General features: G+C 63.2%; 4 protein-coding genes across 9 annotated transcripts in view; 2 read left to right on the top strand and 2 right to left on the bottom strand.

The window, feature by feature from the left end:
- ZC3H18 (zinc finger CCCH-type containing 18) overlaps positions 1 to 3,230 on the top strand; it is a 46,645-nt gene extending 43,415 nt beyond the window's left edge. For all 4 annotated transcript variants that reach the window (XM_074349205.1, XM_074349203.1, XM_074349204.1 and 1 more), the window contains 4 exons: positions 8 to 207; positions 514 to 610; positions 1,636 to 1,732; positions 2,414 to 3,230. In XM_074349205.1, coding sequence (XP_074205306.1) covers positions 8 to 207; positions 514 to 610; positions 1,636 to 1,732; positions 2,414 to 2,624 — 605 coding nt within the window. In that variant the 3' untranslated portion in view covers positions 2,625 to 3,230. The remainder of the gene's footprint in view (positions 1 to 7; positions 208 to 513; positions 611 to 1,635; positions 1,733 to 2,413) is intronic.
- Positions 3,231 to 3,353: 123 nt separating this feature from the next.
- On the top strand, positions 3,354 to 9,491 carry IL17C (interleukin 17C). The gene is made up of 3 exons (XM_045505248.2): positions 3,354 to 7,985; positions 8,270 to 8,610; positions 9,024 to 9,491. Exons 1-3 carry the CDS (start codon positions 7,983 to 7,985, stop codon positions 9,283 to 9,285), a joined length of 606 nt encoding a protein of 201 aa, XP_045361204.2. The 5' UTR covers positions 3,354 to 7,982; the 3' UTR covers positions 9,286 to 9,491.
- Positions 9,492 to 11,898: 2,407 nt separating this feature from the next.
- CYBA (cytochrome b-245 alpha chain) lies at positions 11,899 to 17,689 on the bottom strand. Of its 3 annotated transcripts, none has more exons than XM_074349244.1 (6): positions 17,520 to 17,678; positions 14,342 to 14,411; positions 13,736 to 13,810; positions 13,456 to 13,539; positions 12,803 to 12,950; positions 11,899 to 12,264 (listed from the first exon to the last, which is right to left on the bottom strand). In XM_074349244.1, exons 1-6 carry the CDS (start codon positions 17,575 to 17,577, stop codon positions 12,049 to 12,051), a joined length of 651 nt encoding a protein of 216 aa, XP_074205345.1. In that variant the 5' UTR covers positions 17,578 to 17,678; the 3' UTR covers positions 11,899 to 12,048. The 3 variants fall into 3 exon arrangements, with proteins under 3 accessions (XP_074205345.1, XP_010966485.1, XP_074205346.1); XM_010968183.3 differs by having other exon boundaries at positions 12,803 to 12,884; XM_074349245.1 differs by lacking the exon at positions 14,342 to 14,411 and having other exon boundaries at positions 13,736 to 13,868; positions 17,520 to 17,689.
- Positions 17,690 to 18,514: 825 nt separating this feature from the next.
- On the bottom strand, positions 18,515 to 23,534 carry MVD (mevalonate diphosphate decarboxylase). Its single transcript, XM_074349238.1, has 10 exons — positions 23,372 to 23,534; positions 23,135 to 23,205; positions 22,625 to 22,739; positions 22,228 to 22,374; positions 21,427 to 21,626; positions 21,232 to 21,306; positions 20,903 to 21,121; positions 20,629 to 20,744; positions 19,686 to 19,794; positions 18,515 to 19,169 (listed from the first exon to the last, which is right to left on the bottom strand). The coding sequence occupies exons 1-10, from the start codon at positions 23,439 to 23,441 to the stop codon at positions 19,089 to 19,091; spliced, it is 1,203 nt and encodes a 400-aa protein (XP_074205339.1). The 5' UTR covers positions 23,442 to 23,534; the 3' UTR covers positions 18,515 to 19,088.
- Positions 23,535 to 25,207: the final 1,673 nt, after the last annotated feature.

The following is a 25,207-nucleotide window of genomic DNA, read 5'->3' as shown; positions in this document are numbered from 1 at the left end:
TTGGCAGGAAAATCTAAAAAGGAAGATGGTGTGAAAGCAGATAAGCGGAAACGGGATCCGTCCACACAGCCGCCCAAACCCTCGAGGCCCAGCGCAGGCAGCAGACCCTCCCAGCAGCCCACGGCCCCCCAGCAGGCACCTCCCGGGCAGCCCCAGCAGGGCACATTCATTGCCCACAAAGAGATCAAGCTGACCCTGCTCAACAAGGTGAGGCCGCAGGTGGTGGTGCAGGGCCCCAGGGACCCCATGGCTGGTCCTGCCCTGGCGGGCAGCCTCGTGGGCAGTAGCACGTGGGCACAAGTAGACAGTGAGTGCCGGGGTGGTGGGAGCGCTCCCTGCCCTGGGTCTGGCCACGGCAGCCCTGGGCCGGGGCGCCACAGGCTTGGTCTCTCTGAGTTGGTGTCCACAATGCCCTGAGGGACGGGGAGGCAGGAGACAAAGTCTGCTGGGGTCCCGCCCCATGGGCCCGACTTCCCTCGGCCATCCTCACCGCCACCCTCCCCGCTGCTGCAGGCTGCTGACAAAGCAAGCAGGAAGCGCTACGAGCCCTCAGACAAGGACCGGCAGAGCCCCCCTCCCGCCAAGCGGGCTAACCTGTCCCCGGACCGAGGTGAGCCGCCCCGAGCCGGGCGACAGGGCACAGGCGCCAGGACCCCGTCCACCCCTGAGAAGTGCTGAGGCCCTGGGGGGCTTCCGATAAGGTGGGGCGTGTCCATCCACGCCCGCCGCCATCCGTGAGAGGCTCAAACTAAGGAAGAGACAGTGATGAACTGTTGGGTTTTGACACAAATAACATCTTTTATGGGAAATAACTGTTTTCCAAAATAGAAGTTAGCAGAAGCGGCATTAGTTTTTTTTTTTTCCACAACCCGATGCGGCTGGGATCCCATTTCTCAAAGCACACGCCCTCTGGGAAACCCCAGGCCAGCCCGTGAGCCTGTGCCGCGGAGGCGGTGCCGACCCCTGCAGAAGCACTGGCCCAGCCCCAGGCAGCATCTTTCTGTCTGGCTCTCACAAGTCCAGCAAAAATCTGACTCAGCCAAGCTGTCTTTACTTTCTAAGACAGAGAGCGAGGGCCCAGCAGAGCGGGGGCAGGTGGGGTGCAGGTCCTGGGCCGTCAGGAGCAGGAGGGCGCCACTGCCCCCAAGCACTGTGGTCCCGAGCCCCATCTGCCCTCACGCAGGACGCCACGCTCGCAGGATGGTGCTGCGGCAGACACTCCTGTTTCTTAGTTTTGCTTGTATTTTTCAAGCCCTCACACCTTTTTGTTCCCTGTTTGAGGATCACAGCGAGTTCCTTCGAGGCAGGGAAGGAGGGTTTAGTCTGCCTGCTGTTGGCTGGTGAGAGCCCCACAGCCTGTTCGGACTCTTGCTCCAGAAACCAGCACCCACACTGGGCCTCAGCTTCAGTGTTTTCTGACGTAGTTAGTTCTCCCCTTCCCCTCCTTCTTACTGGCTCTGCCGTTTTCCTCTTTCTGTGACAACAAGGGCACTGAACTGAGCTGGCACAGTCCTCTGGGGTGGGGTCGCTGGTCCCGGTGAGGCCACCCCTTCCCTGTCGGCCCACACCAGCCCCTGTGCTGCTGGCGTCACGTGTAACTGGGACCCTGGTCTTCCTTCGTCCTGTGTCACCCAGGTTCTCGGGACCGGAAGTCAGGTGGGAGGCTTAGCTCCCCAAAGCCAGAGCGGCAGAGGGGCCAGAATTCCAAGGCACCCGTGGCCCCGCCAGACAGGTGAGTGCCCCCCACCCTGTGCCCCACACAAACCACATTGGCTTCTTTGCCGCCAGACAGGCAGGCCTAGAGGCCGCCGGGTTGTTGCTCTTGGCTCTGATCCAGAGGCAAGAGTATGGCCCAGCTCATGTCTTATTCTGCCCCCATGTGGGTCTTGGAACACACGGCTCAGGGCCGGGAGAGGGGCAGGGCAGGGCAGGGCAGGGCATGGGAAGTAGAGCCTAGATCTCCTTTTCCCAGGAAGTGGGCTCGGAGTCCCTGCCACCTGCAGCTCTGGGTTGAGGGCCGGGTTGAAGGGGACATCAGGCCGGCGGGCAAAGAGCCCCCCACACACCCCTGGCCCTTGGCCCACAGCAGTGTGGGGTTTCAGCTCGCCACAGTGTAGGGCGCAGATGAGGACTGCAGCCGGGGATGAGTTAGCGGAGCCCCAGCTGAGCCTGGACGCTACGCCCCCCTCACCCTCCCCGGTCTGTGCACCACAGACAGGGGAGTGGGAGGGAGTGTGGGGAGGCCACACCCCCATGGCCAGAACCAGGGCTGCAGTCAGGAGGCAGTGCTCTCCACCTTGGGGGCCTCCATTCACTGGGGAGGGGTGCCCTCCACCTGGGCACAGCTTCTGGGGTCCAGGCCCCTGGGCTGGCCGCCCTCCGCGCCCTCTTGACGGCCTCCCGGCCCCTGCAGGAAGCGCCCATTGTCACCCCAGTCCAAGAGCTCTGGCAAGGTCACCAGTGTGCCTGGCAAAGCCTCGGACTCCAGCGCTGCCTCCGCCTCCGCCGGCACCAAGTCAGGGAAGGCCAGCACGCTGTCCCGGCGGGAGGAGCTGCTCAAGCAGCTGAAGGCCGTGGAGGACGCCATCGCCCGCAAGCGGGCCAAGATCCCCGGGAAGGTGTAGGCCCGTGCTCTGCTCCTGGGGCACAGACGCTCCTGTTTTTATAAATAGGGTAAGCACAGCCATTTTGGATTTTGCAGTTTATGTCTTATTTTGGCTGTGATTCTTTTTAAAAATTGAAAAAGAAAAAAAAAAGTTCCTCAGCTGGAAGAGAAGCCACACACACGGAATGAAGAGGACGCTGAGCCCCAGACTGAACCAGCCCCTCCCAGAGTGGAGTCCTGCCAGACTGGCGCCGACTTTACGTAATTTACGAGTCCAGGGCGCCCACGTGAGCCCCACCCTCTTTTCCTCCCTCTGCTCGTCAGGGTGCCCACTGCCACGTGGGGCCCCGACGCGCCACCCCCACCGTCACCAGGAACACCAGTGCTGCTGAGCGTCCTGCCTGTCCCTGCCACCCCAGGATCAAAAAATATATATATTCTTGACTGAAGTCTGATTGGGAAATACTTCCTGTCTTTTATTTTAAGCATCAAATTGTTTTAGTTGATTTAAAAAGGAAAAAAAATACAGAAAAGGAAAAAAAAAGGCCAAGAGTATTGTTGGGCGTCTCAGATGTGGAGGGTCTTTTTTTGAGGGGTCTCCTAAAATAAAATATTTTGATAAGCAGCGGTTTTGCCCTCGTGGTGATGTTTGCCCGGGCCTGGGCCCCCCACCTCCACCCTCCCCTTGGCGAGGGCCAGGCCACCCCACGACGGCCCCTGGGCCCTGGCTGACGGAGCCTGAGGATGGGGCTCCTGCTGGGAGACCCCTGTGAGGTTCCCTGGAGCCGCCAGCCCGGCGCAGCTCCCCTAACCCGGTGTGGGGCCTCTGCCCCCAGCCCTGGTCTGGCGGGGCTTCGTGAATGCCGGGTGCCTGCGTTTGAGCAAGGACCCCCCCACACAGCCCTAAAGCCCAGTTCAACACTCAGCGCCTCAGCGGACGGTTCGACCACATGTGGACGTGAGACACCCTGGCTGGGCCACTCTGCTGTCTCGCTGCAGGGCAGGAGCAGGCGCCCACCACAGCCCCTTCTTTCCACCCCAGAGAGCCCCAGCAGGACAGGACTACCAGGAGATCCCTTCCTTGGGGACTGAACTTGCAGACTGGGGCCAGGGGCCTCGGAGCTCCTCTGCCCTTGGGTGACTTGACTTGCAGACGGCTGGTCCCCCCAGAGCCTAGCCAGGCTGTGTCAGGAGGCAGCAGCCCGGGTCCTGGCCTGGTGCTGTAGCCCGAGGAGCTGTGTCCAGTTACGGGATGCATTCTGAGGCGCTCTGCCCCAAGGCTGCGTGGCCAGTAAAATGTGGGACAGGAGAAGGGAGTGGGAGGGAGTGCCGCTGAGGTGGCCGTGCCAAGGGGCCTCCTGTAGGGACGGTCTCCAGGGCCCAGCCTCGCCGGTCCCTTGGCCTGGCACGCAATGCCTCTTGCCTCACCCACCTCGCGTGTGCTGAGCAATTTTTCAAATCTGATTTGCCATCGGGTCAAAGCCAGGTGCTAAGGGAATGCCCATTCTCTGAATGGGTGGCCTTCATGGACATGGAGTCAGAATCCAGGACACCTCGGGTGACAGCCTGTCCCTGCCTTCTGCACCCCCTGGCCACTGGGCCCCATCTGCCAGCCAGGCAGTGACGGCCTCTGAAGCCGGGAGCCCACAGGTGAGTCCACCTCGCAGGTCTCTGCACTCAGCCCATTCCCTGCTGGCCTGACTGGGCCTCTGACGCCTGGGTGGGAGCTCCAGTCCTGGGTCCCTGGACCCGAGCTGAGTTTAAACTAGCAGCTCTCCATCCAGGGGCAGGCACCTGACCTGGGAGGGCTGAGGTCCTGGCAAGGGGGTCACATGCAAAGGTTGGGAATGATCAGAGTTCCTCAAGTCCCACACCTCTGCTTACAGACTGCTCCCAGACCCCCTGCCCCTCCAGTCCTCCCCCTGCCCCTCCAGTCCTCCTCCTCCCCCTCCTCCTCCAGGGCACAGGCCTGCTTGCCTTCCTCCCACCCCAGGGCCTTTGCACTTGCCCTTTCCTGTTCCTGGAACTCTGACCCAGCTGAGCCCTATATTTATTCTCCAAGCTCAGGCCAGGGCTGCCCCGTCCGCTCCGGCCCTCAGCTGTGAGCTGCCCCAGTGCTCCTGGAGTGGCCCCCGCAGTGCAGACCTCCAGTGGGCCTTCCTCAGGTGAGAACCAGTGGTGCCTGACCCAGCACCCAGCACCTGGCCCCACCCTTTCTGTGTTTCCTCCTCATGAAGGAAGGGGCCAGGTCTTCCACAGTCCAGCCCGTGGTCATGGTGTCGGCAAATCCTGCTGGCCAAGAGCAGGGCCCGGGCACTTGGGCCATCACGGTGTCCTCCCCAAGCCCGGCCTCTCTCCAGCCGTGTGTGCTCAAGTCTGCAGCCATCTCAGCCTCTTCTCCTCTCGCTCTTGAATGGTTAAAAAAGACTATGGTTTCAACTCACAATTTTTCTCACTCAGTGTCATTAATGAATGCCTTGCACCAACGAGACAGCTCAGTTCCGTATGAAGATTAAGTTCCTGTGGGTTTCTTGTGGTGGGGGTCACACCCGCCCCCTGGTGATCTACAGCAGCCACAGTCCCCTCACCCTGCCTCTACACCAGCCCTGTGCCCCATTCCCTGAGGTCTGGCCTCCACCCATCCCTCCTACCCCACCTCCACCCACCTCCATCCCCCTTCAGCATCTCCCCAGGCGGGGATTTGGGAGTGTGGCCAATGGGTGTGGTCTGTATGGGCAGGGATGCAGTGGGTGTGGCTTGAGGGGTGGAGTCTTCCATGACACCTCCTCCAGGACACCCTCCAGCCTTCCTCCTGCAGCCACCTTTCCAGTCTTGCTCAACCCTGGGCTGGTACTTGCCTCGGCTGCCAGAAGGAATGAGGCACTACCTGGGCCCCACCCTGTGTCCTTCCTGTCAGTGCGGGACCCTCTACCTCCGCTAGGGCGCCAGTGCCCTCCGGAAATTTGTCCTCCAGAGTGGCTGCCACGACTCCGCCTAGCAGCTCAGGGCAGCGGTAAGGAAGGGGCGCGAGACCAGCCCCTGGATTCGTCCCCAGTGTGCCCACTTGCTTTGGGCTGTTCAGAACAGACACAGGACACCTGAGGCCCTGCCCCTTGAGTGGGGACCCCCTGCAAGGGAGCTCTGCAGTCTTTCAATCCTGAAGATTGTGCCGGGACCCCAGCCCCAAGGGAGGCAAATGTGTGGCTGAGGGCCGCCTCCCCAGCCTGCAGGTTCTTCCTTCTCGTTGGCTTCTGTCCCAGGCACGGGTGCCAGGCATGGAATGGGTGTCCAGGTGGCCCTCTTCCCTCCACTGTGAGGCAGCTCCGCACCTGGGACGGGGTGAGGCAGGCACACACTCCCTCCCTCCTCCCTGGGGGCTCATGGCCTTCTGGGCCAAGGCAGGAGGGGCTGAGAATTCTTAGAGCCAGGGGTGCTCCTGCAGGAGGGCAGGCCTCTGCTCAGCCTGAGGAGGGTGTTCCTCAACCTGAGCATCTGTCCTGGTAGGGGGTGAGGGGCTAGGCTGTGTCCCCCAAAACATGTTGCTGTCCTAGCCCTGGTGCCTGTGAAGAGTGTGCCTTCACTTGGGAAAAGGGCCTCTGCAGGTGTGATCAGGGCCAGGGCCTTGATGTCATCCTGGCTTTCGGTGTGTGTCTTTAGAAGATACAGAAAAGGAGACACGCGGGGGAAGAGGCCACGTGAAGATGGAGGCAGAGGTTGGACTGATGCGTTTATAAGCCAGGGACCCCCCAAGAGTCACCAGGAGCCACCGCGAGCTGGGGGAGAGGCAGAAGGACCCTCTCTCAGTGGCCCCAGGAGGAGCCAACCCGACTGACCCTTTGATTTGGGGCCTCTGGCTTCCAGAGCTGGGGAACATCGAACTTGTGTTGTTTTAAGCCCCCCAGTCTGTGGTACTGTGCTATGGCCACCCCAGGAAGCGAATACAGGTGGTGAGCTCCCTGTTGCAGGAGGTGTGCGAGCAGAGGGCGGATGGCGGTGGGCAGGCACCTTGTGGGCAGGAGCAGCCCTGGGGACTCATCCATCTGTCTGTTCATCCATCCGTCAGGACACAGCACCTGCTGTGGGAACATTTCCTCCAGACTGAGGCCGGGAACCATCTTCTGCCTCACCTGGGCCCCGGGAGGGCAGGGCAGCCCCCCATACAGGTGCAGGCTTGAGGCCAGAGTCACACTGCTGAGCCGAGGCACTGGGAGGGCCCAGGCGTCCCACCACCTTCTCCAGCCCCATCTCAGGTCTCCCTGTCCATGGAGACTGGGGCCTTAATGGTGTATGCTCTGGCTCCTGCCAGCCGGTGAGGAGAGACCAGTAGGCGGGTTGACTCCACCTTCCCCACCCCAGACCCTCCTCAGCTGAACATGTATTTGATTGTTTGACTGATCTGAGAGGACCAGGGCAGACAGGGCCTTCAGCCTTGGAGGGTGGCTGGGACCCAGTGGACCCTCCCCAGGATGGTGTCCAAACCTCAGGCATTCAAAACTTTGCAAGATCTGATCCAAACTCTCTCCTTCTCAGATTAACGAAGGCACCTCCAGCATCCCCAGCTGGCAGCACTGAGTTGGCACAGGTGGGCTCCTGGGGTCTCCTTGTAACGCTTCTTAGGGGGCACGGCACTTCAAAGTTTCCAAGGCATTGCCAAGCCTTCCGTCTCAGACTTGCGCTTCTGTTGACTAAAACCACAGAAGCCCAAAGTAGAATCCTGAAGACACTCTCTGGCCCTCAGCCCCCAAGTCTTCTGGAACCACCCGCTGCTGGTGGGCGAGAGGAGGCAGGCACCAAGGTGCACCGGATGAAAACTGGACCCAGCCTCATGTCCACCAACAGGGACAGAGAATCAACCCTGGTGGAGGACTAGTCAGCCGCCTAACGAGGGCGAGCCCCTTGCCCCAGGTCACCAGGTCTGAGCAGCAAAAACATACAAGCTGAATCAGAAGCAACAATCAAAGAAGCAGAATGCAGAAGGATACTCAGCCTGAAACCCTTCTATAGAATGGGCAGGACCCCTTCTCAGCTCCATTTGCCTGGGGTAGGGTCCCTCTGGGTAGGGATGGGGTAAGAAGGGAAGGGAGGGGGGTGAGGGTGAGGAGGGGGAGGGAGGTGGGGGTGAGGAGAGGGCAAGGGATGTGGGTATGGCCCACCCTGGGCTGGGCAGAGGGGACAGCGGCAGGAGGGAAGGAGGAAGCCGGCCCAGGCGCTTCCCCCAGGAGGAAGCGGCGCCCGGATTTTCCCCAGGTGTGGCCTGAGGTATAAAGGTGTCGTGTGAGCACCCAGAGCCGCCACACCAGGTCAGCCTGCAGCTACGCCTGGAACCCTGGGCAGGTGCACTGCCGCTCGAAGCCCGGAGCCCAGTCGACGCTGTTCGATGGTGAGCCTGAGCCGCTGCCTCCCCCACGTGCCCACTGAGCTGGAGCCTCCTGGCCCTGGATGGTTGGTGGCTCACTGACCCCAGGCTGAAGATGTTGGGATAGGGTCCCGGGAACCCCCAAATCTGGGGGCAAAAGGGGGTCAAGTAGCCCGGGTGGGCTGAGGGGCTAGTCCCTCTGAGCCTTAGTTCCCCCACTGTAGCGGGGGGCTGTCCCCCGCCTTTCCACAGGGAGCAGAGCCCCCTTCCTTGGGCACCCCCTGACCACCCACCACCTACTCCACCAGCTCATCCCTGGCCTCCTGCTTCTGGTCTGGCTGCCCGCCAGCCTGGCTCGCCACAGCCCCCCGCTCTGGGCAGGGGCCCACGCCCACGCCCACGCCCACAGGACCCCGCGCTGCTACTTGCCGGAGGAGCTGCCCCTGGGCCATGCCCCGCCCCACCTGCTGGCTCGAGCTGCCAGGTGGGAGCAGGCTTTGCCAGTAGCCCTCGTGTCCAGCCTGGAGGCGGCAGCCCGCAGGAGGCGGCGTTCGGGGCCCCCGGCTGGTGCCCAGTGCCCAGTGCTGCAGCCAGAGGAGGTGCTGGAAGCTGACCTCCACCAGCGCTCCATCTCTCCCTGGAGATACCGGTGAGAGCTGGGGGCTCCCTGGGCACGGGGTCCCCACTGTGTGGCGTTGGGCCCCTCCCTCCCCTCTCTGGGCCTCAGTGCTTTCACCTGCTGAATAGGCTCAGCATCGGACCTCAGACCTCGGTCCGGCCAGCCCCCCACCCAGGGGGCAGGGCTCCTCCGGCCAGCTCCTCCCCAGCCCTCGGCCACCAGGTTCCCCTGGGGAAATTTGGGAGCCCCTACTGAGCCCCTACAGGGGCTGGGCTGGGCCTGGTGGGGAGAGGGGGGTCTCCTGTGCCCTGGGAGGGCCGCAGGCGACGCGGGCAGTCACCCACTGAGCACTGGCTGTGTGCCCAGCCCCCTGGGGACCCCACACCACCCACCCCACAGCCCAGGGCGCCCCAGGCTCCCTGACACCCCGTCCGCCCCGACAGTGTGGACACGGATGAGAGCCGCTACCCGCAGAAGCTGGCCTTCGCCGAGTGCCTGTGCAGGGGCTGCATCAACGCCAAGACGGGCCACGAGACGGCGGCACTCAACTCTGTGCTGCTGCACCAGAGCCTGCTTGTGCTGCGCCGCCGGCCCTGCCCGCCGGCCGCCGCGGGGCCGCCCATGCCCGGGGCCTTCGCCTTCCACGCCGAGTTCATCCGCGTGCCCGTGGGCTGCACCTGCGTCCTGCCCAGGTCAGCGAGGTGACCGCCGGCTCGGCTCCCGGACTGGCCAGCGGGACCTCTCCCCAAGAGGCCCCTCCTATTTATGTGTATTTATTGGTTATTTATGTGCCCCTGGGAATCCTGGGCAGGTCCCCAGGCTCCAGGCCTCTGCTCTGAGGTGACAGTGGAGATGGGGCCCAGGAAGGGCCACGTCGTCGGGCCCAGAAGGGACTCTGCGCTGGCCAGTCCCCACCTGGAGACACGGTTTACCCTGGAATATTTTTGCTCTTCTAGAACTTCTTAAAACAACAACAGAAAAGGTGTCCTGATGGCTGCTTCCACCTCGGTAGCCCCCTGGGCTCCCCTCGCCCCCACCCCTCCCTGGTCTCAGCCTCCCTCTCCCCAGCCCCCGGGAGGCACAAGTACCCTGTATTTCTTAAAGTGATTATTTTATATATGAGTCCGTGTTATTAAACTGAGGAGCAGCCCCCGAGCACAGTGCTGGATGGCAGGGGGCAGTGGGTGAGGACACACCCCTCGCCCTCACCCCTTCCTGGCCCTCCACACCCAGCTGGTCCCCCAGCGGCAGCTACTGACCCAGAGTCTGGTGTGGGCCACACCAGAAGGTTCTGTGCATGAACCCAGACGCGCCCTTGGCCATGCAGCGGCTCCGGGGCCAGGGGGTGGGCCCTGCTCTCAAAGCCCAGCCCTCTCCTGATGGGCATGGGTGTGGCCCCGGGGATGCACCCCCCTGCCCCGTGGACGGGCGCCCTGAGGGTGACTTCCCAGGTGGTCGGCTCAGGGGGCCCGTCTGCATCCTGGCTGAGTCACACTCCCGCAGCCCCAGCAGAGAGGCCCAGGCAGCTCTGGATGCCCCCTCGGGTTTCCATCCACCACTGTGACCTGCCAGAGCAGGGGCAGCGGGGGCCCAGCCTGCCCTCACCAGAGTGTCCTGAGGCCGAATGCATTTTGGGGCATCTGGTTCAGGGGCCCAGAGCGTGTGGCCTCAGCAGCTCCAGCTTTGCTACCACCCTCCATGGAGCCCCCATGTCCCCAGTGCGCCCAGGCCCGGCGAGACTCAGGGCTGATGTGGGGCTGGGGCGCTGCAGGGCAGTAGTCTGCACCCCTCGCCGGTCTCACCCACTGACTGACACCCGCTGTGTGGAAGTGCCTGGGAAGAGGGGAAGGGTCTCAGAGAAGGCTTCCCGGAGGAGGTGGCCTTTGTCATGAGCCTGGAGGGCTCTTCACTCTGCACTTACTTGCTGAGTGGGTGCCGTGTGTCCAGCACTGGGAGGAGAGCAGTGAACAAAACAGACAGCCCCACCCGCCCTGAGGGTGACCGGCAGCCCAAGGCAGGCAGCAAAGCACTTGGCCTGCTGGTGAAGGAACCAGGGGCAGTGATGCAGGCAGGGAAGAGGTGGCCCCTGAGAACGGCCATGGTGGCCATCCGGGGCCTGGTGTTCCAGGCAGAGGGGAGCCTGTGCTCAGGGGTGGAGGGAGGCCCGTGTGGCTGGAGCCCTGGGAGAGGGGTGATGGGGGCCAGCCCAGTAGGAGCCGGGGTGGAGATGGTGTCTGTCCCGGGCTGTGGGAGCTTGTGGGCCCTAAGCTGGGCACCGGACGGGACAGGGCAGTGCTGGGCCTGGGGGTGGGGGAGAAACAGTGGGACGACTGGATTTATGCTGATGGTGGAGCCAGGATTGGGCGGGAGGTGCGTGAGGGGCAGTCAGGGGGGCTTGAAGTTTAGCTGACTTTCTGGAAGGCCGGAGTGGCCATCCCTGGGGTGGGGCCAGACTGAGATGCTGGTACAGTGTTGAGTGCTGGCTGCCTGGGCAGGGTGTACGCCAGGCCAGAGGCTGAAGGGCTAGGACCCCCGGCTCTGGAAGAAGCAGAGCGGGGTAAGCAGCAGGTGAGCCGCTTCAGGACTTCTCCAGACTTGGGGGCAGTGGGTGCCTGGGGAGGAGGGGGCTTCCCAGGCTGGGGTGGGACAGGCGGGAGCCAGGAGGCCCACGCCTGGGCCTGCCGTGGCTGGTGAGTGTGTGCGGTGTGTGCTGGGGGGGGTTGTAAGGGGCGGTGTGTATGGTGTACAGGTGTGTATGTGTTACCGAACCACATTTGGTCTGTTGGCCTGCTGATCACACATCCCACAGCCCCCCTCCCTCACTGTCTAAAAACCCCTCCAGGTAGGGGGAGGGTGTAGCTCAGTGGTAGAGCGTGTGCTTAGTGTGTTCGAGGTCCTGGGTTCCATCCCCAGGACCTCCATTAAAATAAGTTAATAAATCTAATCACCCCCCAAAAAACAACAAAAAATTAAATAAAAACCAGTCCCTGAAACCCACTGGGGAGTTGGGGTCTCCTGAGCATGAGCCGTCTGGCTCCTTACTTGGCGCCTGCAATGAGCACTGCACTCGCCTGGACCGCAGCCCAGTGCCAGTAGGCTGGCTTTCTGCGCACAGGCGGGCAGACCCAGGTTTGGTTTGGTAACAATTCTGGTGCCCAGGTGGGATGGGGACCTGAGTGGGCACATGCCCGTGGCACACTGGCCCCCGGGAGTCCTCCAGCAGGAGAGCCCTAGCAGGTCAGGTCGAGGGGCTCGTGGGACGCACACTCCCTTCCCCCAGGCCTGGACGTTCATTTCCAGAGGAGAAACTCAGGCACGAGGGGTTCCAGATACGTGTTTCAGGGAACAGGCGAGGCACTGAGGCTCCAGTGCAGCTCAGGAGACGACCGCGCAGCCAGGGGTGAACGGGGAAGGGGCCGCAGCCACAGGCGTGCCCGGGCGTAGGGGCTGCCGGAGCTCCGGCCCGGGTCACACCACCTCGTCTGTCACTGGCACAGGGTTTTCCTGGGGGCCACCCGTGGGGGCCCCCGCAGCTGCCGCCGCCTCCTCTCCTGGCTTCTTGCGGGCCTCGGCCGGGGGCCGGGGCGGGGGGTTGCTGGGCGGCTGCTTGATGGTGCCCCCCACCTGCGGCCGCTCCTTGGGCTTGGGCTCGATCGGGGTCCACTGCTCGCCACGGATGGCCGCCTGCAGGACACGGAGGGGCTGGGCCGCAGGGTCCTCCCGGGCAGCCTCCGCCCCATCTCACCATCCCCGCACTCCCCACAGCTGAGAGGGGCAGGACAGGACTGAAGGGACTGCAGCTCAGAGAGGGTAAGTGACTGAGGCCTCTCAAGGGCCGTCTGCTGCAGCTCTGCTCCAGGCAAACCCAGCCCCAGGTCTTGGAGAGCATTCTCGAGGCATCTGCCTGGCTAACAGGCTCCGAGAAGTGCCCCTGACAGCACCTTGGACTGGAAGAGGGAAGTCTGATCAACGACTCCCAGGCCAGGCCAGGCCCCTCTGAGCCTCCGCTTCCTTGTGTAAGGTTGGGACCCTGCCACCCCCCCATTACAGGGCCACGGCGTGGATTATGGGAGGCGTGTAGGGGACCAGCCAGCACATTGCATGGGCCATCAACGGAGGCCACACCATCACTGTCCCCACCACAACCTGAGCAAGGACACGGCCGGCCTCGAGGCCGAGGCTGCTGAGGACCAATGGGGCTGACCACGGGGACACTACTCACCAGCAGGTAGATGCCACTGGCGATGACCAAGCAGGCTGTCCCCAGGATGGTGGCAAGCAGGAAGCCGGCAGGTACCGACAGCCTGGCGGGGGCGAGGGTGGATGCAGGGGACAGAAGGGCGGTCAGAAGAGGGTCCACAGCCCCAGGCCTTGGTCAGAGACCACAGAATTGCAGGACGAAGCAGACTGTAAGCGTGTTCAGGGGGGCCCCTGACCTGCCAAAGACTGGTCTTCTCACTTCGGGGCCCCCGAGCTGTTCTCAGCCAGGTCTGTTGACAAGCCTGGGGACACTGGCTCTTGGCCCCCAGCCGGCACGCTGGGAAGACACCCAGGCAGCTGCCAATGGCTGGGTGCCACGACCTCCCCAGCAGTGACCCAGCCGCGTACATGCGATGCAGCTGAGCAGAGCTGCCCGGCTGAGCCCAGTGAACCCAGGACCCTGAGGTTCCGGGTCTAAGCTACTGAGGTTGGGGTGAATGGTGACCCCGCAAGTTATAGTGGATACAGGGCTGGGGAACCTCTGGCAGAACCTGGGCCCTGGGTTCTTGTTTGGAACAGCATCTGGACCGGGAGGGGCCTCAGTCCACCCAAGCAGTGCGGCGCAGGCAGCCCGCAGGTGGGGCCTCCTGACCCTGAGAGGGCGCGGGGACTCACCCAAGGTGCAGGAAGGCCCGGATGTAGTAATTCCTGGTGAGGGGCCCGAACAGCTTCACCACTCTGGTCATGTACTTCTGTCCACTAGGCCAAGAGAAGGGAAGCAGACAGACCGTGTCCTACTCGGCACACAGCACCACCCGCCCAGCCCAGAGCACCCCCGCTGAGCGGGCACCAGAGGGACGGGACCAGGCTCCTCCATGGTGGCTGGCCAGGCACCCAGCCCTGTGAGCTCTGCCCAGCTCCCAGAAGGACCCCAGAGCAGGCCGGGGAGACTTACCACCTCTCCATGGTGGAGCCCTTGCTCCGCTTCCCCCGGGGGTACTCCAGCAGGCAGATGAGAACTCCTGCCGCACTGAAGCTGCAGTTAAGGAAGAGCCCGCTGACTAACGGGCCACAGGGAGCCCCCTTTGCTGATAGAAAAACAGAGAGGTGCAGCCGCTGCCTGAAGTCACACAGCCAGGAAGCAGCCAGGAGGGATTCGAGCAGGTCTGGCCACTTTGCTGCCTCCTTCCCTGTCCCGGCCCCTCCCTCCCCTACACCTGCCTTGGCTTCCCAAGGACCTGGAACCGCTTGGCCGGCAGAGGACAGTGAGGCCCGTCCACTCATGGACAGGCCTGGGCAGGGTGGGGAGGGTGGCTTATAGAAGGGGGTGCAGGGGGATCTGAGCATCCCCGAAGCCTCAGTGTCAGCCCTTGGGGGCCACTGACACCTCCCATCCTTGCCAGAACCCGGCCCGGGCAAATCTGTCATTTCCTGCTCTGAGCCCCTCCTGCCTTCCCCATCGCCGCTGGGAGTGCAGAGGAGCAGAGGTGTGAGCAGCCCTCTGCAAACTGTGAGGTGTGTCTGCCCCCAGCCCCGCCTGGGGTCTGCAGCAGGAGGATACATGGAGTACGTGCCCAGGTACCACTGGGTGAACTGGCCCGCTGTGGCCACGATGCCCCCCGTGATGAGGACTGTGGGCAGAGGAGAAGCAGGTCAGTAGGTGCCCCCCATCCCTGCAGGGGCCCTGGCCACCTCCCCCGGGCTTCCCCCCCACAGTGGGGCTGTCAGCCCACCGCGGAGCTGTGCTTGAGTCTGTCACCGTGTTTGCTGGGCAAGGGGCCCAGGCGGATGCAGACCCTGGCAGGTGATGGGGCGTAGGCATGGGGTCAGGATGCCTTCCCCTGGGAGCAGCGTGTGGGCGGAAGGAGCTGCCAAGGCAGGGTGGGGGGCGGGGCCTGGGCCCGCTCCGTGGGCGCCCCTCCCCCCGTGCCCTGTCTGGTGCTGACATCCTGTTCCGGATGGAGTTTGTCTCTCCCAGCCCTCTGCTCAGATCTGTGCTCCTGGTCGCTGCAGGGACACGAGGGTCTCGGTCTTTCCTCCCCAGTAATGCAGTTTGGGCGGTAACACGAGCACGACACACAATGCCGCGTTTTAGCTGTTTCACAGCGGGTGGCTCAGGAAGCGCATTCACATCGCTGCGCCACTGTCCCCGCGTCTCACATCCCCAGCCGTTCACGGAGGTTTAATTACTACGTGACGGGCGCACATGTACGCTTGAGAACTTTACTTCTCGTGTGACTCCCCCGATGTGACCTCGCCCAGTCAAGGTCCCCGTCACCCCGGAAGTCTCTCTCGGCTCTTCTGGGGTCAGCGGTCATCCCGGCCCTTCGTGTGGGTCACTCTTGCTGACTAGTTTTCGACTGAATCGTCCCCAGGTGACCTGTTCTGTGACCTCGGGGACGTGTCAGTTGCTTCCGGTTTGGGGCTACCATGAATGGTAGTGAATTTAATGTATTTGTTGACTGTGGCTGCAGAGAGAAACTTACCTAATTTTATGTTTTCTCTTTAATGAGCACTTTTGTTGCTTCGCCTGCCTTTTGCTGACTTGATGGAACTTTAAAATCCCTCTTCCTGAACCACGTATGGACTTGAGAATGTTTCACTTCGATCTCACCCCAGGTTACCAGTGATATTCATTCTTTACAGCCAACACGGACTCGCTGTGTCCTCCCTCTGGTGCTGCTGCCCCTCCCCCTGGACCCAGCTTCGCTCTGGCCGAAGCTCACCCCTCTGTGGTCCTTTCCCGGGACCAGAACTTCCTGGTCAGTGGTCCTTGCGACACAGGGTCGGGGAGGGCAGCCCCTACTCCCTGCACAGCCCAGGCCTGGGTTTCCAGAGGTTTCCTCTTGCCCGTGGCATTCTTCATCTGGGCTCTGGCACAGACAGCACACTTCCTCGGAGGGGGCGCTCTTGTGGTGTTTCCTGTGCGGGCAGCCCTTTACAGCACCAGCCTCAGGCGTGCAGCTCGGTTTCAGCCCTTTTCCAGAGAGGCCCCCGAGCCCCTCCAGCCCCCGGAGCCCCGCTGCCGTCGGCTGGTTTCGGGCTGCGCTGTGCACTCAGGCTCATTGTGCTGCCAGGACCCCGTGCGCTGCGGGCAGGCCCTTGCATGTTCAGGCAGCACCGCGTCCACTCGTCCTGGGGACACCACTTCCTCAGCCTGGGCCTCGGTCATCAGCAAGAGAGAGGCTTGCAGGTGGCGTGTGCAGGGCCGCTGGGCCCCAGGCCTCAGCTGGCGCGGGGCTGTGGCCTCGGGTGAGGACATAAACTTCAGCTAGTGGAGAACTGGGACGGGGGACGTGACAGGAAGCCCAGGTGGGTGGCCCCGGAGAGGGATGGGGGGCAGGGGGAGAACAGGCCTGGGGCTGCGATCTCACTCGTGGGGCCCGGTCTGAGGAGGGCCAGGCTGTAGTCAATACTGAGTCAGGAGGAAAAGGCAGACCAAGGAGGTCGGAAGGGGGACCTTCCCACAAGCCGCCCCATCTGATGGTGGATGTCGGGGCATCACTGTAAAGAAGACACAGAACAGCCCTGCCCCCCGGGTGTTGGCTGAGGACAGGGAAGCCACCACGGGGGTACCATCTGCGCCCTTGGGACAGGAATCCAGGCCTCTCAGCCCCACGCTCAGAGCCTGCAGTCACCCTCTCCTGCTGGGGGCTGGGGGTCTGCCAAGGACAGCTCTGGGCAGAAATGAGATGAGGAGAGCCATCTACTGACCTTCTGGGTTCTCAGCCACTCCAGACCCAGGAGAGACCACCCTCCAAAATATGACCTTGCCCTGTGGGCAGGCCGGATACCTCACCCGTCTCTGCTCCCCTACCCGTCCCAGCTTGGCCAGCTCCTCTGCCCCCAGCTGGCATTGGTGGGTGAGGGGGGCGTGTCTGGGTCTCGCTTCCAAGTGTACAGTGCAGACCCCACTGCTCCTTGACCAGAGCAAGGCTGGGTGATGGGGCCCTGCCGTCCCTCCGAGGAGCACCTGGGGAGCTGGGAGGGAGGGGCAGTGGGAGCCATTTACAGCACTGTGCACAGGGCCCTTCTCAGCAGACCCAGGGCTGGGCCCCAGAGAGAGGGTCACCCCTCCGTGGGCCAAGCGCCTGGCCAGGAGGCAGGAGGAGCCCACCTCTGCACCCCAGGGCCCCTGGGAAGGAGCCTCCACACCAGGACAGGAGGGGCCACAGGGGCGGGTCAGGCCGGGTTTTTCCAACCCGATGGGTGGTGACTCTCCGGAAACCACCAGGGGCGAAACGCCTCTTCCCCTGGCTGCAACTTCCTCTTTTCAGGGGGTGAGTGGAGGAGTGAAGTAGGAACAGCTGTGGCAGCGGGACAGAGGATGGGAGGTGGGGTGCATGTGTCTGCAGGGCAGGAGGGCAATGAATCCATCTCCTCAACCTGAGGGCTGCAGCCTGTCCTGACACTGGCCCCAGGCCCTTTCCCACGGGGCTGCAGGTCCCTGGCAGAAGGCTCCAGACTCGGCCCCCACCCCCAGGCTTCAGTTCCCACTTCCTGACCTGCAGTCTGGGGTCTCTGGCTGGTCAGGACCCTGCTCCCCACCCCCGTCTCCAGCCTGCTCCTTCCCCCCCCCTTCCCCGGCCCGCAGCCTAGGGTGGCTGACTCCTGGCCCTCAGCTTTGCTCTGCTGGGCCCTGGCCAATCCTGAGGGTTTAAGTTTCGGCGCCCCTCACCCCAGGTTCAGCCGTCCCTGTGTCCCCCACCCCAAGTGCCAGAGCCCTGGTGCCCACTCACTCAGGCCAGATGCCAGCGCCTGCTCGTTGGCCCACATGGCCCACTCGATCTGCCCCATGGCGGCCGCACGTCTCCCCAGGGCTCCTCCGACTGGCTCAGACCCTTCGGACCCCGCGGCCCGAGCTCCGCCCGCCTCCTGCCAGCCCCGCCCAGAGTTTCCCAAGTTCCGGGGCCGCCTTGCTGCTCGCTCCGCCCCACCCTGGCTCCAGGTGACTGGCCAGACCAGCAGGCAGGCGGGCCCATGCTCCCAGGAGCCTTGCCCCCGGGAGCTCAGGGAGAGACCCAGCCACCCTGGCTTCAGTGGTGCCCCCCTGCAGAGGGAGCAGGGCCTCAGGCCAGGAAGCCCTAAGGCCTCATGGGGATCCCTCCCTGGCAGTCAGCGCAGGCCCAGCTCCGCCTCATCTGGCCTTGGGCTAGTGCAGGTGTGGGCAGCTGCAGCCCCTTTGCTCACCAGCACTGTCTTGGGGGGCCCCCAGGGTGCAGCTTCTGGGAAAACCCAGCGTGTAGGAGGGCAGGGCCCTGTCCTGTCACCTCCCTCCTCTGCCCTACCTTTGGGTCAAGGTCAGGACTCTCCAGCAGCAGGAAGCTGGCCCTCTTGGGACAATGAGGGGGGCCAGGAGGTAGGTCAGAGGGCGCAAGTGCCCACCCCCTCTCCTCCCAGCCTGGTCGGGACAGCGGGGAGGGACTAGGAACACGGATGGCGTAGGTCACGCAAAGGAGGGAGCGACCCGGTGCTTTCAGACCCACAGACCCACAGCTTCTGAATCAGCACTGCCCGCCTTCCTTCCTGGACCCAAACCACATCCCAGGCCATGAGCCTTAGTGACCAGGTCTGTCACAGTGTGGCCGGGGCTGTGGGGGGTGGCAAGCTGAGCAAGAGGGCGAGCTGGGGGGAAGGTGAGTCCTCAGCCCCTCCTGCCAAGCCCACGGCAGCCCCTTCCCAGTCCTCACTGCAGAATGACCGCAAGGGCCCAGAGAAAGCACACCAGGCAGAGTCAGCTCACTGCCTTTACTCTGGGGCCAGACAGAGTCCCGTTCACCTCTCAGTGCTGCTCCCCGCCCCGCTCCAGACACACCGCTGGTCTTTCTGTGAATAAACTGCAGGCACATGGGCCTAAGCTCAGGGTCTGGAGGAACACTTCACGGAGGTGTCCTGAGGCTGCTCCCTGCACGGTGACTTGTCCTCCAGGGGGGACACTGATTGGCCATCTTCTCCTTGGGGCAGTGGGGGTGGCCCAAGTTCAGGGACAGAGAGCACTTCACTGGTAGAGGCACTGGCAGCTCCACCTGGCTGGCTGGTCCCCCACGTCTGTCTCCTGATCTGGGCTCCCATCTCAGCAAAGTGTAGGTGCAGGTGGGGAAGATGAGGTACTGGGGGGCTCCTGACCGCCTGGGTGCCTGCAGGTGTTTCTCCACTGCCCCAACTCTGCCACGGCACATTGCCGGGCCCAGAGTGAGGCAGCCACCCACAATCCCAACAAGCAGGGTGGGCCGACCGCCACACCCGGCTCCCCAGTCCCAGTGAAGTGGCCCCTTCACCCAGTGGCAGCTGGGGCTCCACTAAGGTGCTCAGGCGGCTGGCTTCGGCAGACCATCAGGGCCCAGCAGGCGAGCACCAGGGTCGTCCAGGACTTGAGGCCCAGGCCCTACCTGGCGGGCACAGAAATTAATGTCAGGGCAGGTGACAGGGAGGGGCAGAATGCACCTGCCCTCCCAGGTAAGTGCAGATCAGAAGATGACAACCCCATGGTGACGCTGGCCCTGGGCCCAAGCCTCAGGCAGAGCTGGGGTCCCCCGGGCACTTGCCTCCACAGCCCAGACTTGGGGTGGAGAGCAGGTCCTGGGATGGAAGATAGGGGCTGTGTCCGGGGGCACAAGGTCACGGGTCTTGGAATCAGACAGATCTAAGGGAAATCCCAGCCCCACCACTGAGCAGGACCCTGACCTGGTCTGGTGGGGTGACCTGGAGGCCCCCACATTCCCCAGCACGGGAACGCTGCCCCACGCACCCCAGGGCCCTCACACGTCCACTGTGAGTGAGCGAGGGAAACGCTGGGTGCTTTGAAACCCGAGGAGCAGGGTTCCTGCTACCTGACTGACCCTCAGCAAGGTGGCCCCCCACCTGGCCGAGCCCACAGGCCTGTGACGGGTGCGGCCGGGGCTCACCTGGGTGGCAATGATGTACTTGATGCCGCCAGGAGCGGGGTCCATGCCCAGCACAGCTTTAAGCTCGTCCGAGAGCAGGGCAGGCTCCACAGGCAGCCCCTGCAGAAACCTGGGAGAGAATGGCAGGCTGGCCCGGGGTCCGCAGACGCAGGTGTGCGGACAGGTGGCTCCAGGACGGAAGCCCCAGAGTGGCTGCGCGGCTTGGGCTGTGACTGCCACCAGGATGGGCTCTTGTGGGCTGACGCACAAGTGCTGCTTGCCCCGCCCTGAATACTCTTAGTGCCACCAGGCTGTCCACCCCAAGTGGTTGGTGGTACGCTTCATGTCACCTGTGTCTCACCACGTGTGCTAAGCACTGTGCAGGAACGCCAGAGGCCTGGTGGGGTCCCTGAGGGGAGGTTTCGGTGCTGCCCCCTTGCCCTGGCCTGTGGCTACTGCCACGCACGTTGGGTAGCAGAGCTTAAGAAAACACCTCAGTTCAAGCACAAACCTACAAACCACCCACAGGGTGACCAGGGCAATGAGCCCCCAGAGGGCACACCAGCCGGTCTGTCCTCGGTCCTGTGGTCTGTCCCATCTGGTGGGGATGTAGTATCCAGCCCCTCCCACTAGAAGGGGCACTGCCCCCTCACAGTGATGGACACAAGGACCCCACATGCCCCCCACACCCCCAGGGGGCAGGTGTCCCCACGCTGAGAACAGGGCCCCTCAGAACAGCTGGAGAGAAGAAATGCAGACACTCTGCACAGAAGCCGCTGGCGGCGTGCGTGCACGTGGGTGTGGGTGTGGGTGGGCTGGGCTGGGCGGAGAAGCGTCCAGGTCACACGGAGGCGTCCTTGAGGATACACCGCCTGAGGTCTCCACGGGTCAACCCCCACCACAGCCTGAGGAGGAGAACCCACGCCTCCCACCCCTGCCTCCCGGACAGCGGCCCACAACTCACTTGTCTCCATTCGACTCAGGTGGGAAGCTGTGCCTCACGGCAGCCACAAACTCAGCCACGGTCTCGTCCAGAGTGAAGATTACAGCATTGGGACCCGCGTCAAATGTGTAGGCCACCTGGAACCATGCGTTCAGCGTGACCAGGCGCCACAGCTCAGACCCGCTCCCAGGTGCCAGGCGAGCTCCCACCCACTCGGGACAAGGGGCTTGGACGTGGGGCCACGCAGCCGAATGAACCGCAGTGAGACAGAGCCCACCCGTGCCGGCCAGCCTGCCTTGGTGTGCCCGTGGAGGGCATTGAAGCGGTGCACCAGGTGGATGATGCGCCGAGACGTGTCATTGAGGTAGGAGATGGGCGGGAAGGTGTCCAGGCAGGTGGCGTGGAACTGGTTGCTGTCCTGCATGGTCAGCCGGCCGAAGGCCTGGAAGTCCCGCTCCCGGACACAGCGGGCCATCTCCACCATGCGGGCCGGCACCACCGCCTCGGCGCGGAACTGCAAGGCAGACAGTCTCCTAATGGCGTGGGCCCACTGGGGCTACGGGGCTGAGGGGCTGGGCTCCCAGGGCCCCCAGGGAGCGGCCCGCCCGCTGAGCGCGGCCTCACCCTGAGCAGGGGGCTAGTCTCCACGCTGGTCTGCATGCCCACGGTGCTGCCCGTCAGCTTCTTCCCGGCGCTCACCTGCCCCAAGGGAGAGATGGCCTGGACCGCGCCCTGAAGCCCCGCCCTCCCCACTCCTGCACCCCCAGCTCAGCCGGGCCAGCCAGAGGGGGCCCCTCGCTCCACAGCCGTCTCACTCACCACGAGGATGAGGACTCGGAGTTCGGGCCAGTGTGACTCAGGGGCCACCTGCCGGGCGATGCTGTCCTTCCCGTCAGCCCGCTCTCCCATCTGCCACTCCACAAAGCCGCCGTACAGGCTGCGGCAAGCGCTGCCCGAGCCCCTGCGGGCCACTTCCGAGAGGTCACTCTCCACCCCATAGACGCGGGCCAGGGTGTAGGCTGCAGGCACAGGAGCAGGCAGGGCAGAGAGGCTCAGACAGGCTGGGGTCCGTCCTGGGCTCAGAGCCATGGGAGAGAAGGAATCCCAGCTCCCAAGGTGGGCATCCCCCACGGTGGGCTCAGGCACTCAGGACTTAAAAGGAGCAGCTGCCCCGGAAGCCTGCTAGGGACCTGGGGGCCCGTGCCCGGGGGCCTGGGCAGGCAGAGCTCTCTGAGGAGCTCTGAGGGGTGGTGGTGTAGGGGGTTTGCTGGGTCACTGGTCTCAGGACTCTGAGAACGTGACCCCTACCGCCCATCGCTGTGGTGACCAGCTCTGCCCCCAGGCAGGGGCCAGGGGCCCTGCTGGAGGGTGAGCCAAAACAGGGAGGGCAGAGCTGGGGTGTAGAGCAAGAGGGATGGACTCCCGGTGGGAGGACCAGAACCTGGAGCCAGCTGTACCCCCTGGAATCCCACTACGTAAGCCACAGAATCCCCCTACTCAGTTTAAGCCGGTTTGGGGGGCTTCTGCCATGTGCAGGGTCCCATCCACGGGTCCCTGGGAGATCTCGGCACTCAGACATGCGAGATCACACAGGCCGCGGCGGGTGTGAGGGGCACCCACCTAGGCAGGCATAGCCGGCTGCTGAGGAGGCCAGGCCCGCAGCCGTGGGGAAGTTGTTCTCCGAGGCGATGTGAACCTTGCAGCTGTGGCTGAGGGGCAGTGGGTCTTCCGGGCTGCCGCTCCTGCGCTTGCAGGCCAGACGGCGGACTACAGGGAGAAGGAGTCGGCGCTGGGCAGAGCCGCCCGCCTGTCGTGGGCCAGCACCCTTGGGACTGGTCTCCACCCGAACCTCTCCCCGTGACTTCCTTCTTGGGAGGCCCCAGGCCCGGACTTGGCCACGCTGACAGGCGACCGTGGTCCCTGGGGCATGGGACGTGGCGGGCAAAGTGGCAGCAGCACCATCTGTGCCCTGGACCCCTGCGGCCTGAAGACCCAGCAGCTCCGGGCTCCCACTCACTCTCCTTCAGGCAGGCCTGGAGGCGCGGCTGCCCAATGTCCTCCTCGCGGCCGTTCAGCCAAATCCGGTCCTCCGTGAAGTCTCTGCTGATGGCGGCCGTCGTGGTGGTTTTTAACTAGGAAGGGAAACGCAAGGCCACCTCAGGAGCGGGTGCCCGCCAAGCACTCCTCTCTGAGGGTCCCTCCTGGTCACCCACCCAGGACAGTGGCCTTGCTGGAAAGCAGGGAGGTGGAGGCCCAGGCGGGCCAGGCTCGGTCGGTGGGGATGCCACACAGGCGTCCACTCCACAGGGGACGGCCTGTTTCCACGTTCCACATCAGGGCCACTGGGCCGGGCACAGGGAATGAAGGACAGGGACCCCCAGAGGAGGACCAGGCGTGTGCGCACGATGAGCATTCCTAACAGCGGCGGGTGGAACGGACACCGTTCATTGGCGGCGGGTTTGTTGCTACCATTCGGAAACAAAGGTTCTGTAAATATTTTTGGTGTTTGCTGCCAGTCCACGCTAACCTGATCCTGGTGCAAAGTGACGCTCAGAGAGGAGTTGATGGGCAGGATCAGCTTCTCATCCCGCTTTCCCCCTGGAACAGACAACCCGAGGCAAAGCCAGTCAGTCCACCCGAGGGGCCAGCGGGGCCCAGCCCACCCGCCCCGCGGGCGGGTCCACCGCCCAAACCGGCCCCTCTGAATCCCAGTTTCCCCGTCCGCAGGCCCCCCAACACCGCGCCCCCAGGCCCGCATACTCACAGTACTTGATGACCGCGATGTTGACCGGCGCAGTGCAGGTCACCGCCACGACCGGCTTCTCTGCGGCCATGGCCGAGGAACCGCGCGACCCCAGCCCACGACCGCGGGCCTTTCCAACCCGCGCCGCAGCCGGCCGAGCAATTGGTCGGCACCGCCCCAGCAATTGGTCGGCACCGCCCCATCTGTCCGCGCGCCGCCCAATCAGCGGCGGGCCTGGCCCACACTCCACTTTACAGCCAATGAACTGTATCGGACGACGGGCTGCTGACGCTGAGCCCGCCCCCGCTAGCCCGCGGCGGCGCTCCGGTTCTGCGCAGGCGCGGGATCGGGCCGTACGCGGAGCCCGCGCAGGCGTCGCTCTGCGCAGGCGCGGGGTGGGCGCAGGAGCGTGGGGTTTTTTTGGGACCGCGCCGCTCGCGCAGCTGAGGGGAGCTCCGGCCGGGCGGACGCGGTAAGCGCAGTAAGCGCCGTGGGCTCCGAGGTCCGTCCTGGGCCGAGGGAGGGGGTGGCCGACCGCCCGAGCGGACTGGGCGGGGCCGGCAGCTCCGGAGACGTCGTGACCTGCCCGGCCGAAGGGCAAGCGCTCCCAGCGCGGCTGGACGCGGGCCCCGCGGCCCGAAGTCCCCACCTTCCTCTCCCCCCGAGGTCCCCCCGCAGCCTGAGGTCTCCCCGTGTCCCTCCTCCCGAGGTCCCCCCGCCCCCGAAGTCCCCACCTTCCTCTCCCCCCGAGGTCCTCCCACAGCCTGAGGTCTTAGTCCTGGAGCCGAACAGTGCCTGGGTGGGGGGCTGCTAAGGGATGAACTGCTTCCGAGATAGATGCTTTAAAGCCCCACTCTCGTTTTTGAAGCGCCTATAAGCAAGAGTTACTTTTTCACGGTTGAAATGCGGGTTGCCACGTTTATATTGACTCTTTTATTGTCATAAAATATACCATTTTAACCACTTTTAAGCAAACAATTATGTGGCATTAAGTACTGACAGTGTTGTGCAGCCATCACCACCCTCGGTCTCCAGAACTCATCCAGTATCCTAAACCGCAAAACCCGTTGAACAGTAACGCCCAATTTTCTCTTCCTTTTATAAAAATTTATTTTCAGCTTTATTTTTTTTTCACAAGCGCACTTTTTTTTGCCATCTTTTTTTTTTTTTCTGGTGGAGATACTGGGGATTGAACCCATGACCTTAGGCATGCTGAGCATACGCTCTACTCCTGAGCTGTACCCTCTCTCCCTATTTTTAGCTTTAAAATGGTTCAGATTTCAGTCAAGGTAAAAGTATGCAACATAAGGTCTCCCACTTTGGGCCTAGCCCCCCCAGTTCTGTTCCTGGAAGGACTAGTGTTATGAATTCTGTGTATTTTCATCAATGTTTTATATGTCATAGGAGCAAATAGCTTTTTTCCCACTTACTGGTTTCTTGGAAGTCATTTCTGATGATCTAGACTTGCTGTAACTTGTCCAACACATCCCCTGTTGGTGGACACCTGGGTTGTTACCAATTTTTTGGCACAAGCTGCTGTTTTGTGCAAGTATGAGTCCTTCTGCAGGTGAAACTCCTGGAGTTGTGGGCCCCGCAGGATGTGCCTGAGGTAATTTTGATAGCTGAGCAAGTCCCATCTGCGCAAGTTCGTCGGATGCTTGAAGTCTAGCCACCAAAGCACAGGCGTGCGAACCTTCCTCGCACAGCAGACCTCGTCTGTCTGATGCCTGAAAGATGGCATCTCACTGTTTACAGTTGCATTTCTGATGGTTATTGTTTCAAGTTTTTCTTGGAATCACTTTTCTGTTTCATGCAAAGACACTGAAACTTCTTTTGAAGAGCTGCTGGTAGATTGCT

This window comes from Camelus bactrianus, chromosome 21, assembly GCF_048773025.1.
Source record: "Camelus bactrianus isolate YW-2024 breed Bactrian camel chromosome 21, ASM4877302v1, whole genome shotgun sequence".
Taxonomy (NCBI): domain Eukaryota; kingdom Metazoa; phylum Chordata; class Mammalia; order Artiodactyla; family Camelidae; genus Camelus; species Camelus bactrianus.
Note: the sequence above shows the minus strand (reverse complement) of the source record. Positions and strands in the feature narration are given on the sequence as shown.

Bases quoted from the DNA above. Each gene is read 5' to 3' on its own strand.
- IL17C (XM_045505248.2), top strand. The intron at 8,611-9,023 runs GTGAGAGCTGGG...CCGCCCCGACAG, and splicing joins ATCTCTCCCTGGAGATACCG to TGTGGACACGGATGAGAGCC.
- CYBA (XM_074349244.1), bottom strand. From the start codon at position 17,577: ATGGGGCAGATCGAGTGGGCCATGTGGGCCAACGAGCAGGCGCTGGCA. The intron at 13,811-14,341 runs GTATCCTCCTGC...CTGCAGCTTCAG, and splicing joins TACCTGGGCACGTACTCCAT to TGCGGCAGGAGTTCTCATCT. The intron at 12,265-12,802 runs GTGAGTAGTGTC...CGTGTCCTGCAG, and splicing joins CCAGTGGCATCTACCTGCTG to GCGGCCATCCGTGGCGAGCA.
- MVD (XM_074349238.1), bottom strand. From the start codon at position 23,441: ATGGCCGCAGAGAAGCCGGTCGTGGCGGTGACCTGCACTGCGCCGGTC. The intron at 23,206-23,371 runs GTGAGTATGCGG...TGTCTGTTCCAG, and splicing joins CATCGCGGTCATCAAGTACT to GGGGAAAGCGGGATGAGAAG. The intron at 21,122-21,231 runs GTGAGGCCGCGC...TCTGCCTTGCAG, and splicing joins AGACTAGCCCCCTGCTCAGG to TTCCGCGCCGAGGCGGTGGT.